Source organism: Tursiops truncatus, chromosome 18 (assembly GCF_011762595.2).
Source record: "Tursiops truncatus isolate mTurTru1 chromosome 18, mTurTru1.mat.Y, whole genome shotgun sequence".
Lineage (NCBI taxonomy): Eukaryota > Metazoa > Chordata > Mammalia > Artiodactyla > Delphinidae > Tursiops > Tursiops truncatus.
The window spans coordinates 68,879,393-68,893,006 of NC_047051.1; the positions used below are offsets into that span (position 1 = coordinate 68,879,393).

General features: G+C 37.7%; 2 protein-coding genes across 6 annotated transcripts in view; one reads left to right on the forward strand and one right to left on the reverse strand.

The window, feature by feature from the left end:
- ITGBL1 (integrin subunit beta like 1) overlaps positions 1–1,484 on the forward strand; it is a 218,113-nt gene extending 216,629 nt beyond the window's left edge. For all 4 annotated transcript variants that reach the window (XM_073795391.1, XM_033843480.2, XM_073795392.1 and 1 more), the window contains one exon: positions 146–1,484. In XM_073795391.1, coding sequence (XP_073651492.1) covers positions 146–237 — 92 coding nt within the window. In that variant the 3' untranslated portion in view covers positions 238–1,484. The remainder of the gene's footprint in view (positions 1–145) is intronic.
- Positions 1,485–4,678: 3,194 nt separating this feature from the next.
- Positions 4,679–13,614, reverse strand: part of FGF14 (fibroblast growth factor 14) — a 322,262-nt gene continuing 313,326 nt past the window's right edge. For both annotated transcript variants that reach the window (XM_073795397.1, XM_019921045.3), the window contains exons 4-5: positions 10,569–10,767; positions 4,679–7,571 (exon numbers count right to left, since the gene is read on the reverse strand). In XM_073795397.1, coding sequence (XP_073651498.1) covers positions 7,435–7,571; positions 10,569–10,767 — 336 coding nt within the window. In that variant the 3' untranslated portion in view covers positions 4,679–7,434. The remainder of the gene's footprint in view (positions 7,572–10,568; positions 10,768–13,614) is intronic.

The window sequence follows — 13,614 nt, forward strand, 5'->3', positions numbered from 1 at the left end:
TGGTAAGATGGCTACAGAACAGAATAAGAAAATCTGCAGAGGATGAATGAAATGGTCTTGATTATGAACTGCTGTGGTTTAGAATAACATTTTAACTTGGTGACTTTCGATCATGATAATGACTCCCCTGTGTACTTTATTGCAGGGAATGGAATCTGTAGCTGTGGAAACTGTGAATGCTGGGATGGATGGAACGGAAATGCATGTGAAATCTGGCTCGGCACAGAATATCCTTAATAATCCATGGCAGAGAACTGGATTCTTATTTTTCTAGGCCATTAGAACATATAAATGCAGAGGGAACCATATATAATCATCCCTAGGACAGGTCCAACAGACCATTGTATGTTTTTCTATTTCTGAATGCCTCAGTGAAATCTGGGTACCCATTAAAGATGAGTTAAGCAAATTCTGATGTAAATAATGCCAGAAAAATTTTTTTCTACCTTAATTTACATCAGTGGTTCTCAACAAGGGCAACTTTACCACCCAGAAGACATTTGGCAATGTCTACAGACAATTTTCATTGTCCCACTGGGTGGGGTGGGAGGGCGTGCTGTGGGCATCTAGTGGGTGGAGGCCAGGGATGCTGCAAACATCCTCTGGTGCAGGACAACCTCCCACAGCAAAGAATTATCTGACTTCAAGTATCAGTGGTGCCTGAGCTGAGAAACCCTGAGTTACACGGTTGTTAGAAATGCACACCCCTATACAAGAAAGACCATATTGGAGTCTAAGGAGAAGATATATCCTCACATAAATCCATTGACCATATTTTGCCAGTATTTCCTATGGAGACATGAGGTATGTGGTGTACAAACACACGTGGGCTAGGGGAGCAGGCAGAAACTACATAACCAGTGCTTTTGAAAAAAAAAAAAACTGGTCATTTTAGCCATTAAGTCATTTGTCATTTGTCTAATCCCACTTTAAATTCACAAAAGGGACTTCCCTGGCGGTCCAGTGGTTAAGTCTTCACCTTCCAATGCAGGGGGTGCAGGTTCAATCCCTGGTCGGGGAGCTAAGATCCCACGTCTCATGGCCAAAAAACAAAACAAAACCAAACAAAAAAAAAAACAAAACATAAAACAGAAGCAATATTGTAACAACTTCAGTAAACACTTTACAAATGGTCCACATCAAAAAAAAAAAATGTTTTAAAAAAATTAAAAATAAACTCACTCCAAAAAAGACTCTTAAGATTAAGGAAGATATGAAAAATGCAAAATTTGACATTTTTAATAAATGGTGACATAAGTTGCTTATATTCTGTGTATTTGCCTACTGAGGATTAACCCCCAAAATGAATTTTTATTCAGGGGTATCTATTTTCTGTTTCTAGAACATTTTTAAAAACTGGGCAAGGGTTACATATACAAGAAATACGATTTTTTTTACTGTTTACTCCATGGTAACTTGCCTTTTAAAAAGACAACATATAGTTAGATATATGATGGGCCTGAAATACACATTCACTTCTCTTAAAAGATTCTTATTTATAAGGATACACGACTTACTGGAAAAGTAGGGACATGCAAAGAAATCAAGAAGAGATACTATAATAAAAAGTCTCAAAAGCTCAGAGGATTTTTAAAAAATCCAGAAATGGCTGAAATAGAAATTACAAATATTCACTCAATAATAAGAACAAAATGTTTATTTTCTTAATGATGAAATTCTGCTCTGTATGAAATTCACATTGCATTATGAAAATGTACAATACTTTGGACTTCCCTTACATATTTACAGTTAAGTCTACTTATACACATTAGTTTAGGCAACCTTTAATTATTTAGAGCTAATAAAAACCCCACTTTTTTTCTAAATGTGATTTATATTTTGTAAAATCCTAGAATAATGTAACAAAATCATTTCCATATTGTTTAAGATGAAAATTTTTGCTTGGAAATTTTACTTGATGATGTAAATATTCTAGAGTCGTGGCTTGGACTTTTCTAAGTCAAATCACCAAAGGTAAGGAAAATATGTATCTGCTGAGTTACTTAAAAATTTGATATTGAAAATTATTTAAGAGAAAATTTAACTGATGCTGATTTTTATAGTACTAATAGTGTTCTCATACTTGAAGAGATTTATAAAATTGTCATCTCTATCCTGAGATTAAGGAATGCAACCATGTAAATTGTATCTCTATTATTAAGTATGTCAATTGATATATCAGTTTTTATAAAGTGAGGGGACCATAAGGAGTCAAGAAATGATAGATTGTACTCTTTCCTCTCCTCTATCTAAACACTTTAAGCCTCAAACAAATCTGTTATCATTGTTCAGTTGCAATTTTGATGCCTTATGTGATGATGCACAAACATTGGAATTCATTACCTTATCCAGCCATCATAATACAAATGACTTTCAGTTTCCCCTCTTGCAGAACCCTGCTTTCTATAAAGGACCAGATAGTAAATATTTTAGACTGTGGGTCACATACATCTCTATAGAAGATTCTTGTCTGTTCATGTTTAATACTTTAAAATGGAAAAAATAAAAAAACCTCATTCTGAGCTCCTGGGCCATAAGAAACAGATTGCAAGCTGTATTTGGCTTGCAGCTAAGCAGTAGTTTGCCATCCTGCTCTACTGGTACGGCCCTTAGTTTCCTGTCTCATCACGTTACCCTAGGTGTGTCTTATGTTTCTTCTCATTCTCTATATTTGTTATCCCTTCAGCAAGAATGCTGCTCTTTTTATATTTTCATGTAAGAAAAATGTCCTCAGCATTTATGCTCTTTAAGAAGTTTAAATATGGAGAAATTACTTTATTATAAAGTTCAGAATGTGATTTGTCCAAATTTTTTGACAAAATCTATTATAGTCAGCTATATTCTGTGGTTCATTTAGCCATGAATTATTGAACCAAAGCTGAATTATAGCATAAGTCACATGGTACCTAAACTCTAATGAATATTTTTCTTTTAAAACAAATATTTTCTTTTTACCTCTTTCTGTCTGCTATAACAGTTCTTGTGCGTGTTTTTATGTGTGGTTTTGTCTCTAGCAATGAAACATCAATAGATCTATTAAGAAGTGATTTAATTTACATGTTTAAGTTGGAGAAAAATAAACATAGTTACATGTAAAGACATAGATTCTAACCTTCTTAAATGTTATTTTGTACTTTGACTTTTGATTCCATTACTAAGATAAAAACTCCCTCTTCAAATAAAAGGCAGGGCAAGAACAAACTTGTAATAGGTGGAGGGAAAATATGCAAATTTTGTTGGCTTGTTTAAGTTGGTCGGCAGTTATGGTGGGATTAATGTCCACTGGGAAAGATGCGACAAGTTTGCAGATGGTGTTGGCACCAACCCTGCTTGCTTGGCTAACCATCACTGAGGAATTCTTCCATAAAGGACTTTTTAATAAGATTCTACTAATGTCCTAAGATCTAAGAGAATCACTATATCCTGTTGTCTTCCTGGACTCTGAGCTAATCTAGATTCCTACCGCGCATTGGAAGGAATGGCCTCCACGACCTCAAATGCAAACACAACGTGGGAATTAGACCAAATGATAGAGAAAACCAGGTAAAAACAAAAACATAACTCAGTCTTTGTTTGCAGATTCACTATCAAACCTTTGAAACCCTACTGAGTATTCGAGAGAGTCAGCAGGCCCTGTGTGCCACTTTGTAAGCTAAGAGAGCTACACTATGAAATGTATTTCACTCCAAAGTAATACTCTTCACACCTGGAGTTTGATATGCCTGTGTTTAGCTCAAAAGCTTGCCCTGGGTATAGTCTTGTTCTGAAATAACATTGAAAATAATTTTTAATGATTTTCAATTCCTTCTAAAATGGATTTCTTAGTCAATCTGGTCTCTCCTTCAAATGTTAACTCTCACTCTAATATTAGGGAGAAAACTTTAAATGAAGTGATACATGTCTAACTTAAAAAGAGAGAAGTTTTTTTCTTGTTGTTTTTTAAAAAAGAACCAAATCTGATGTTGGTCATCCTGAAAACAGCAGACTGTTGTAGTGCTTTAGGCATTCATTAAGCAACTGGCCAGGTGTGATAAAGAAACTCTTCTTACTCTCCAAGAGGCAAACAGTTAGACGGACTGCAGCAGTCTTGTGGGCCCATCTTGAAGCCAGCCCTTACCCCAAACACTCAGGGCAAGGGAACATTTAGAGCACGAATCTCTAAATTCTCCAAGATTTGTAATGACATGATGCTCAGTTCCATTTTACTCTTTATATAGGCTGAACCATTTGCATCTCTTCTATAATTTTTCCAAGTAAAGTTGTAGCAAAGTATTTTAGAAAGCAAACTTACAGGAAAATAAAATGATGTCACCTGAAATATCAAAACAATGAACATTCCAGAGCGTTGTTGAGGAATGAATGGAACAGCTACCATAACAAATCAGTAGACATAACCCTCTCACACCAGATATGGATGCAAAAGGAATGTGATATTGGAAAGAGTTGATAAGATCGACATATGTACATGGAGGTACAGAACATGTGGTGTTCTCTAAATACAAATGAATTCCATCAGATTTACTGTACAGAACACCAAAGGTGACAGATTGCACTTACTTAAAACAGCAAACAGTTTTTGAGGGGAGAAAATGGTGGAGTCTTATCCTGGAAAAATAGCAAGAGAGGTATCATCAAAGAGCTAAAATTTTCTTTGGCATGGTAAAGGGGGAAAATGAGTTTACCAAACTTATTTACATGCCATTTCTCTATGTGGGTGATGCAGTGCCATTTCATTACATAAAGTTGTTCAATGTGTTTGAATATGCCGTCATATAAATATTTTATTCAATATGTTGTATTTATGAATACAACAAATGATATTCAACACAGAAACTGTACAATGCAGACAAACTCTTTGTATGTAGATTAATACACACCAATGGTTCTTGATACACAGGTCCTACAACATGCAGTTCATCAGTGCTGTCCTCGTTCCATGCAACAGGTCAGACCAGACACAGAGGAAATGATCTAACTAAATCACAAATAACAAGGACCCCTCTGCGATACGTCTAAACATATATTAGAAGAAAGTATTTTGACATCCATTCATAGGGATAAACGCCCTTATCGATAACTCATGTAAAAAACAAAACAGATACACATTTACTGAAATCTCAGTCACTTACAAAAATAAATCTTGTCATAATTTTAACCAATAAACAAGCTTACAGGGGAAAAAGAAACCAGCAAGTAGGGCTGATTACCAAAAACATAGGTGGGGTTGTTTGATGTGTGTGTGTGTGCCTGTGCGCAGTAGGGTAAGTCCATCTAATTGGAATTTCAAGTTGCCACATATTATGGAATATATGTCTTCCCTAAACAATTGGTTAATGAAATTCATCTAATGTATTCTAACTTAGCCTGTTAAAAATAATAAGCTTTAAAATGGTGTAACAAGAAATCAAGAGAGGTCAAAAGAAGCATTTTGTTGTACTTTAGCACTATCGACAATAAATCTACTCAAACGTTTATGCTAACATTTTATTTATTAAAGTGGAATTCAATACGAAAATGAAATAAGCATAAACAGTTAAATTGATAGTAAATCTTTAATCAGCTAAGCAGGCCAAAATTTTTAAATGCTGGGCAAGGGCTGTCATGGAGACTTAGGAAAGCAGTGACAAAATAATTTCCCAGTAAATACAATGCAGATGGGAGAAAATGGCGACTGGGTCATCCTTCCACATGGAAATAATAACAAGAGGCCAGTTCATTGATCCCACGTATAGTTTTCTATAAATGAGGTTCAGTTTGGTCTCAGTTAACTCTTCTGAGGAGAAAACATTGAAATTAAGTATACACAGAGTTAACAAATATATTTCCAAACAGCTTAGTAGCAAACATTTTGAAACTCTTTATATCCAATATTGAACATTTTGCATGGTTTCTTCACTGTGGAGTCAACTATTCATGGACTTTCTTAGTCGTTGTCTTCCCTAAGCTCAGAATTCAGCAGTATTAAATTCCAAAGGAAGTTAAGCAAAATCAAAGAACAGCAAAAAAAAAAAAAAAATCAGATGGACCGAAAACCTGATGTTTGAACATGTTGGTTTGTCTTTAGTTTTAATCTAGAATAATTCAACAGACTGCATTCTGAGATCATGGCAAGGCACCTCTAACTCAGCCATTGGGCCACAGGGGCCCGAGAAGCTGAGTCAGAGGTATGGACTGGTGAATTACACAGTACCTGACTCAGCATGCTGAGCTAAAAAAAATATTTTTTTCCTAATATGTCCAGTTTAAAAACTTGTTAAACACCAAAAATATTAAAGTCTAATTTATAACTAACGTTTGCATTGCTGCTGCAGAAAAGAACACAACAGCCGCCTTGCCCATGCTCTGCTGAGTATGAGTGGAATGCAGCCCAAACCAGGGATGGCATTAAGTTTGGTTCATTAAAAACAGGAAGGATTCTATCTGAAATGGATTTAGGTAGCGCAATTCTTGTAGGTTGTAATTATTGATTTTTTTTTCCTTTTTTCCAAATAATGAGGATTCATAGATGAAAATGAACCTTAATCAGGCCTACAAGGCCTACAGAGTTCTTTGGACCCACTTTCTCAAAAACCAGTGGGTCTTGCTCGCTGGGCAAGGCAAATGTTACCATTACCAGTAAGCTTGTGATATGTATAAAACACACACACACACAAAGAAACTAAGGGGGATGTCAAACCCAGATCATAGAGCGCTTCCCATGACTGCGTTTGACCCCATTTCTCAGCCCGGCCACGCGGCCTTGGGAGCACAGTATCTGCTACTGGACAGAGCATATATGTGTGTTTCATCAGTAGTGTGAGCCAGAGACAACACTCTTAATCGTTATAGATGCAATGTGTCATAATAGGTTTAGAAGGCTTTCTGTTTCCCTGATCGCTCTCCAAACTAAGCCAACCGCTACAAGTTACGATTGAGAGGAACACAATCCCTGCAAAAGGTCACAGACAGTGGAGCCAGCAGCCCTGTAAAAACGGGAAGAAGAGAACTCCATAATAGCACAGGTTTACAGCATCTAACTAGAAATTACTCAAGAGTATCTGTGTGCTACAAAATCGAACTTAAACACATGGAATTCGCCGAAACGGGACTCAAAAAGGAATATGGGGAGCTGTCAGCAGGCAAGGTATCGAGTGGACTTGTGAAGTAGGTCATTCACGTGAAGTGTCACAGTCACAGAAAAGATATTAAAAAGGCATTCCATATCTGGTAGGGCATTCCATGGTCTGAGTTGAGCTGGTTATCCAGGTGTCTTCTTGTTGTGAGGGCACAACACGTTGAGATTTATCCACTTGCGACCAAGAAGTTCGAGCCAGCGGGCAGCAAGCGTCTGCTTACTGCCAGCTGCTCCTGGGCCCCGGAACAGGAGGCTGTGGCCAGGATAAATCACTCAACGGTGCTCAGGGCGAGTCAGTCACAACACCTGTGAGGATCTGGCTATGTCGTCTTACTTTTGTTGACTGGTTTGCCTCCATTCATGATTGCAGACGCGCTTGTGCTTTTACTCGGCGTCACCCCGGCTTTTGGGACCGTTTCTCCGACGTCATGCAAAGATGGTTCTCGGTACATGGCAACTAGTGACGGGGAGGGCAGGAGGAAAAGGAGATGTTACCTGGTTAGCTTCACACACAGACCTCAGCCGTTGGCCCAGTCCCGTTTTCCCTGAAGTCAAGTAACCCCATCAAGAGGGAATTCCTGTTTTAAAGCAGTAAAATCCGGCCCCCAAACAGAAAATATTACTTCCTTTGCATTTTCTGGTTTGTGTATCCAAAATACGCACCTGGGGGCACGTGCATGTTTGTCTAGGAGAGAAGGTTTAAATGGGGGATGTGGCCACACACACACACACACACACCCCACAGGGACTATGTGAGAACGGCAAGCCTTTAACCTAATTCTCTTTGTTCAGCGAGAAAAAGACTTTCCTTCCACTGCACGCTGTCAACACGTGGAACTCATTCTCACTCATCTTTTCCATTCTAGGTATTTACACCCCAGGTCATTAAATAATTTTTCTCTCAAGTGCTTCAAAGGCAATATAATCACACTACTCTCAGCTTCAAAGCCATAAAAGCAATACAGACAACTCCCTTTCCTTAAGCCAGGGTCTTCCAGAGATCATTGTTTAGATTTCCTCTCCCGAAATCATGCAAAGAGACCCTTAAATAATTGAAGGCAAGTGTGGGGTGTTTTATATTTTTTATGCCTCATTTTCAGGTATAATCATGAAAATCTGTCATTGATGTCATATAAGGCAGAAGTACAGAATGGCAAGAGGGCAAGTGGGAATGACGTCTGAGGAAGCTCTGGGGAATTGATCTGGTGATATCATTAATCACAATAGTTCATGTGGCTTTTCTGCAAGTGATTCCAGGGAATCCTGGGAAAGGAGATTTCAGGGTGACTGATGCTTGGGGAACACTGAGTTAAAATCATCTGCCATCAGAAAGACAAGCGAATTAGAGCTGCCCAACCTGCTTTTTAGGGTTTTGAAAGCCTATATTTTACGAAGAGAACTTAAGCTTTGTTAGGAGGAACCGCTATATGCATTCTACATGTTCAAGGTGGTAGGATTTCACCTTTTGCAAATGCAGCGTGAGACCTTTCAGCAGCACACAGACTTGAAAGCACATGCGTATCAGACCTATCATAAAGGACTTAGCAAGTGAAGAGGATTAAGAGATTAATCCATATCCTTGACAAACTTTCCAGTCCCTCACTCCCACCAGGCATTTAGTTAGGCGACAGCAGCATCAGAGTGCTAATCTTGATCGTCTACGCAGTGAAGCTGTGTAAGAAATATGAAGGCCCCAGAGCACCAATAATTCATCAAGAATCTAATTTGCCCTAAGAATTCCAATGATACAATTTACATCCTGTACGGGTTTTGAAAGTTTGAAATTCATTTTCCTTATCAATTACACTATGTGATAACCTGTCTTTATAATACCCCCTTGTCTTTAGAGTACTTCTGTCTGCTAGTTGTTTGAAAATTCTATTTCTCTCTTCTTCATGTATACATAAACACACAACAAACACATATACACACAACAGTTCAGTGTATTAATAAAATGCAGAGTGATATTACTACCCCGTATCTTTAGGGTCTCAGATATTTCCTGCTGGATATACTAAATAGCTGGTTTCCAGATTTTGCCTGATTTTTGTAGAGTTGCTACGGACTTAGTTTTTAAATTTTTTTCACTCGCATTTGAATATCTGACGGTCTCAAAGTTCACTTGAAGTGGTAAAGCCAAATCATGGATACGTTATTTTGGAAGAACAGAGAAACCCTCTAATTTCTTATTTTTATTCTCATTTTCCTTATGATCTGTCGTAGAATGAGAATAAGTCACTCATATTTCAGACTGGAATAATTTTTCCTTTCCTAGATAGGCCCTGGTGGCTAATTGTTTGCGTTTCAATGACTCGTTGTAGAGGCAAATTTAGTTAAGAGTGATATAGTCAATATCACTGACATTATAAAGATGGTATTAACCAACAAGACTGGTTTTCCAAACCTAGGCAAACTGAAAGCTGAATTATATATCCACAGATAATTAACTTCCAATATTTCAAATTATCTTATTCCTATAAAGACAATATGGATTATAAAACCAATATGCGTTTCTCTTGACGGCTAATGCTTTCCTGTAGGAATAAGAAACAAAAAGAAAAATCGAACCGTGTAAGCTGGCTTCAAACGTTTACTTAGTTATTGCAGGTCTGATTTTCTGCAAAAGGTAAACAAAAGCATTTGAATAGAAAAACACTTTTGAAAAGCCTCAATATCAATTTCTTTTAGTAGTTCCTAAACAAATGTTACACAGATAAAATTCCGGTAGAATCCTTAATGAGAAATGTGCAGATGTTTCTGATTAATTACAATTTTGTAGCCGCCTCTCCAGAAATCCAATCAAAGTAAATCTGAAGGCTTCATTGCTTACAGCTGAGTGTAAAAGCAGGTCAAGCCACATTTGAATTTACTAAACAATTATGCAGCTTGGAAGGGAGATATCTAATATCAACAAGTTCTTTAAAGGCCAACTTATTAACTCTTTATATTTCCTGTAATTATACTAATTCACAAATACGTGGTTACTTTCAGCTAGATAATAGCAAAATGGGCAAATACTCAAACATTCCATAATACGCAAAACTTAGTTTTTCTAGTATACCTACTGTCATAGTCACAGCTTTATAATGTCATTGCAGATTTTAAATTTCTTAAATTAAAATTATTTAGGGGCTAGAGAGGTTGGGGTAGTGAGGATCTGCGACATGAGAAATGAGTATGGACACATTTAAATTAATGGAATATATGCGTATGTGTATATATATATATATATACATAATATACACACATATACATATAACACACATATACATATATACAGTAAAGTGTACAAATCTTAGATGCACAGCTTATGAAGACACCCGTGAATCACCACTGAGATCAAGATAACATTTCCAGCGTTCCATGAGGGCTCCTTGTGGCCATGGTAGAGTCATCAGTGTGAAAGATAAATGTGTGATAAATCTGATAAGGATAAAACACCCATAACACTCACCTTCCAATGGCTTGGGTAGAAAATGAGCTGCTGCCTTGGTTTTCTTTACTCTGTTTCCTTTCATAACTTGCCCTTCCTTGTTCAATCCCAAAAACCAGGCTCTACCAGATTCCTGTTGTCTGTACAGCATCGATGAGTAGATTACATAATAGTTTTCAAAAACAGATTCTTTAAACTTGCATTCAGGGGTAAAAAGTTCCTGTTGAGAGAAAAGGAAGAAATGAAAGTTACAGGAAGGAATGGGAGCTTCCTCATGCTTCCTCTTCCTTCTTCCATAAACTTGCCCACAATGGCCAACGAGTCAGCCCTTGGGCAGGGATGGCCAGATGTACCTCTTCCTGCAGGTATTAATTGTCCATATACATTTATCAACATACAGTGAATAGAGAAGAAGTTGCTACTTTCGGGAATATATACACACACACACACACATATACATGTATGTGTGTGTGTGTGTGTGTGTGTTTGTGTGTGTGTGTATAGGCAAAAGTATGGATGTCCTTTAATTAGAAATTAGAATACAGGAGCAAACTCAAAATAATTTCAGTTGAACAGAATACAATTCAACCAGAGTATAAACAGAAACAACAGGATAAAGTAGCATCCTGTACTCACAACAAACTAAACAAAATAAAATATACGTGTAAGGTATAGCCTACTTTCAATATTTCCATAGGAGTAATTACATGATACCCTGTTGCCAGTTGTTCACTAGGTCACTGATATTACAGGGTGATACATTTTACCTACAAAGAGACAAGCTGACACCTCAAACTAAGTCCCTGACAATCAGCTGGCATACAAACTAGCCCCTGGAGCAGAGGCCAGGTGTCATGTTAGCTGGTCGCAGTGACAGGAGCTCAAAATCACGACCTAATCCATGGTTTAGAGTCCCCCTGGAACTCTTGAAGAGAATCATCAACAGCTGCCCTGAGTAAAATTTTTGGAGGGCTTCCCTGGTGGCACAGTGGTTAAGAATCCACCTGCCAATGCAAGGGACGCGGGTTTGATCCCTGGTCCCGGAAGATCCCACATGCTGCGGAGCAACAAAGCCCGTGTGCTACAACTACTGAGCCTGTGCTCTAGAGCCTGTGAGCCACAACTACTGAGCCCACGTGCCACAACTACTGAAGCCCACGCGCCTACAGCCCGTGCTCCGCAACAAGAGAAGCCACCGCAACGAGAAGCCGGAACACCACAACAAAGAGAAGACCCCACTCGCTGCAACTAGAGAAAGCCCGAGCGCAGCAACGAAGACCCAACGCAGCCAAAAAAAAAAGAAATTTTGGAACGAGTACAATGAGTTAACGACTCTCAAAGCCATTATCTACACTGATTGATGAATAACACAAAGCTTGCTACCTTATGGTTATCATTAATAACACAAATATTCATAGATGAGTTTTACATACTTCTAAAATTTAACCTACAAAGGCATTTCAGATAGACCTTTGTGAAAAATAATTTTAAAATTCAGCCTTCCTAGTTACAGACCATGGAAGTCACTTAACTAGTTTTTGTGGCTATTTTAAATAGGCTCAACACTGTGCTCGTCCATGTTTATGAAATACAGAGGCAAAACAGAACTTTATTGTCATTATCTTTTTAAAAATATCAGGTAGTTAATTTTTTTTTCACCTTAATAGATTTTTATGACTACAAAAAATAGTAACTTTTGTTTTTCTTTTAAAAAAGTTATTTTCTATACACATTCTGAAAAACATATCCTTTAGGGTCTAAAAATATAAAACCTTTAAGAGTTAAAGTTATGCTAGCCATAATAAGGAATGTGACATTATTGTCTGTAGAAATGTTCTTTCAGTATTAACTGCAGGATGCAATTTATTGAGAGTGCCCCATAACTTTAATTCACTGAAAGTTAAATTGTTTTCCAAGGGGAACAGGTTTTGTTAATGGCAGGTGCTTTTTATGACAAAGATGATAGTTCCAGTTATTAATTTGATGAGATTAAAACAGCCAGAAGACAGGTTTAGCCCCCTCCCAAAGGAATTTATGTAGACCTTCATTTCTTCGAGATGATGCTACCTCAGGTTTGAATTAGATACCATCCAAATAAATATTCCGGTCTTCCGCAAAGTTTTATTTCTCCAAATATCCTCCTATTAGTTCTCTGACTAATAAATGATAGTCTCGGTGAGTCAGTCTCCAGGCCCTACTTCAGAGGAAAGACTGATAAAAGGGTCTGTGTTCATACATTTGTGGTGAGGAAAATAAAATGGAATGCTCTAAGACTCATAAATATAAGATATTGGTTGAGCGTGTACCTTCTTCTAGGACAAACAGATTAGACTTTGGCACGTCCTTTGTCTTTTTATTGAGACAAGCCAAGGCAGCTAAGCATATTATTGATTAATACTAGTTAAAACCGGTCTTAGAATCAGCTGGGAGTGGGTATGGTAAAGGCTGACCCAGTACGTCACTCAGTGGGGAGAGGAGCTGGCACCTGCTGACTAAGATATCAGGTCTCTGCCCAGAGCCTTACCTTATTAAGAGGACCACTGAAGACTGACCTTAATCTCGAGACAGGAAGGCCTCCAGCTTTGGAAATGCAGGTCTATAGGGTGATCAACCCTTCCTTATAATCAACGGATCCCCCCTGCCGTAATGTACGAAACATGGAGGATGCTGCCTGCCTTACCATCAGCGATTAGAAGTGTATTGTCTCTACTCTAAATTGACTAAGTTGAATATGAATGAGAATGAAGACCCTTGATGTGGAAGAAGTCGTTAGGTATGTCTCTGTCACTAAGTCTTTTTAAATCAAATGTTTGCATCTTAAGACTCCAAGCAAGTCAATAACACATCCCCTTTCTACAAGCTGTGCCAGTAACTTCAGAGGGAGGTGATTCTGTCTTCCACAGTGAGAGCCACTGCCTTCAGGTGATTGTGATGGTGGAGACTGGCTGGTACTTTTTCACCCTTCTTTATTCTTGGTTAAATAATTAATGTGCATACACATACTTACATGCATACACACTACATTCAAAGTTACTATTGTCTAATGCTTTTTGCTAGACTTCTCTAG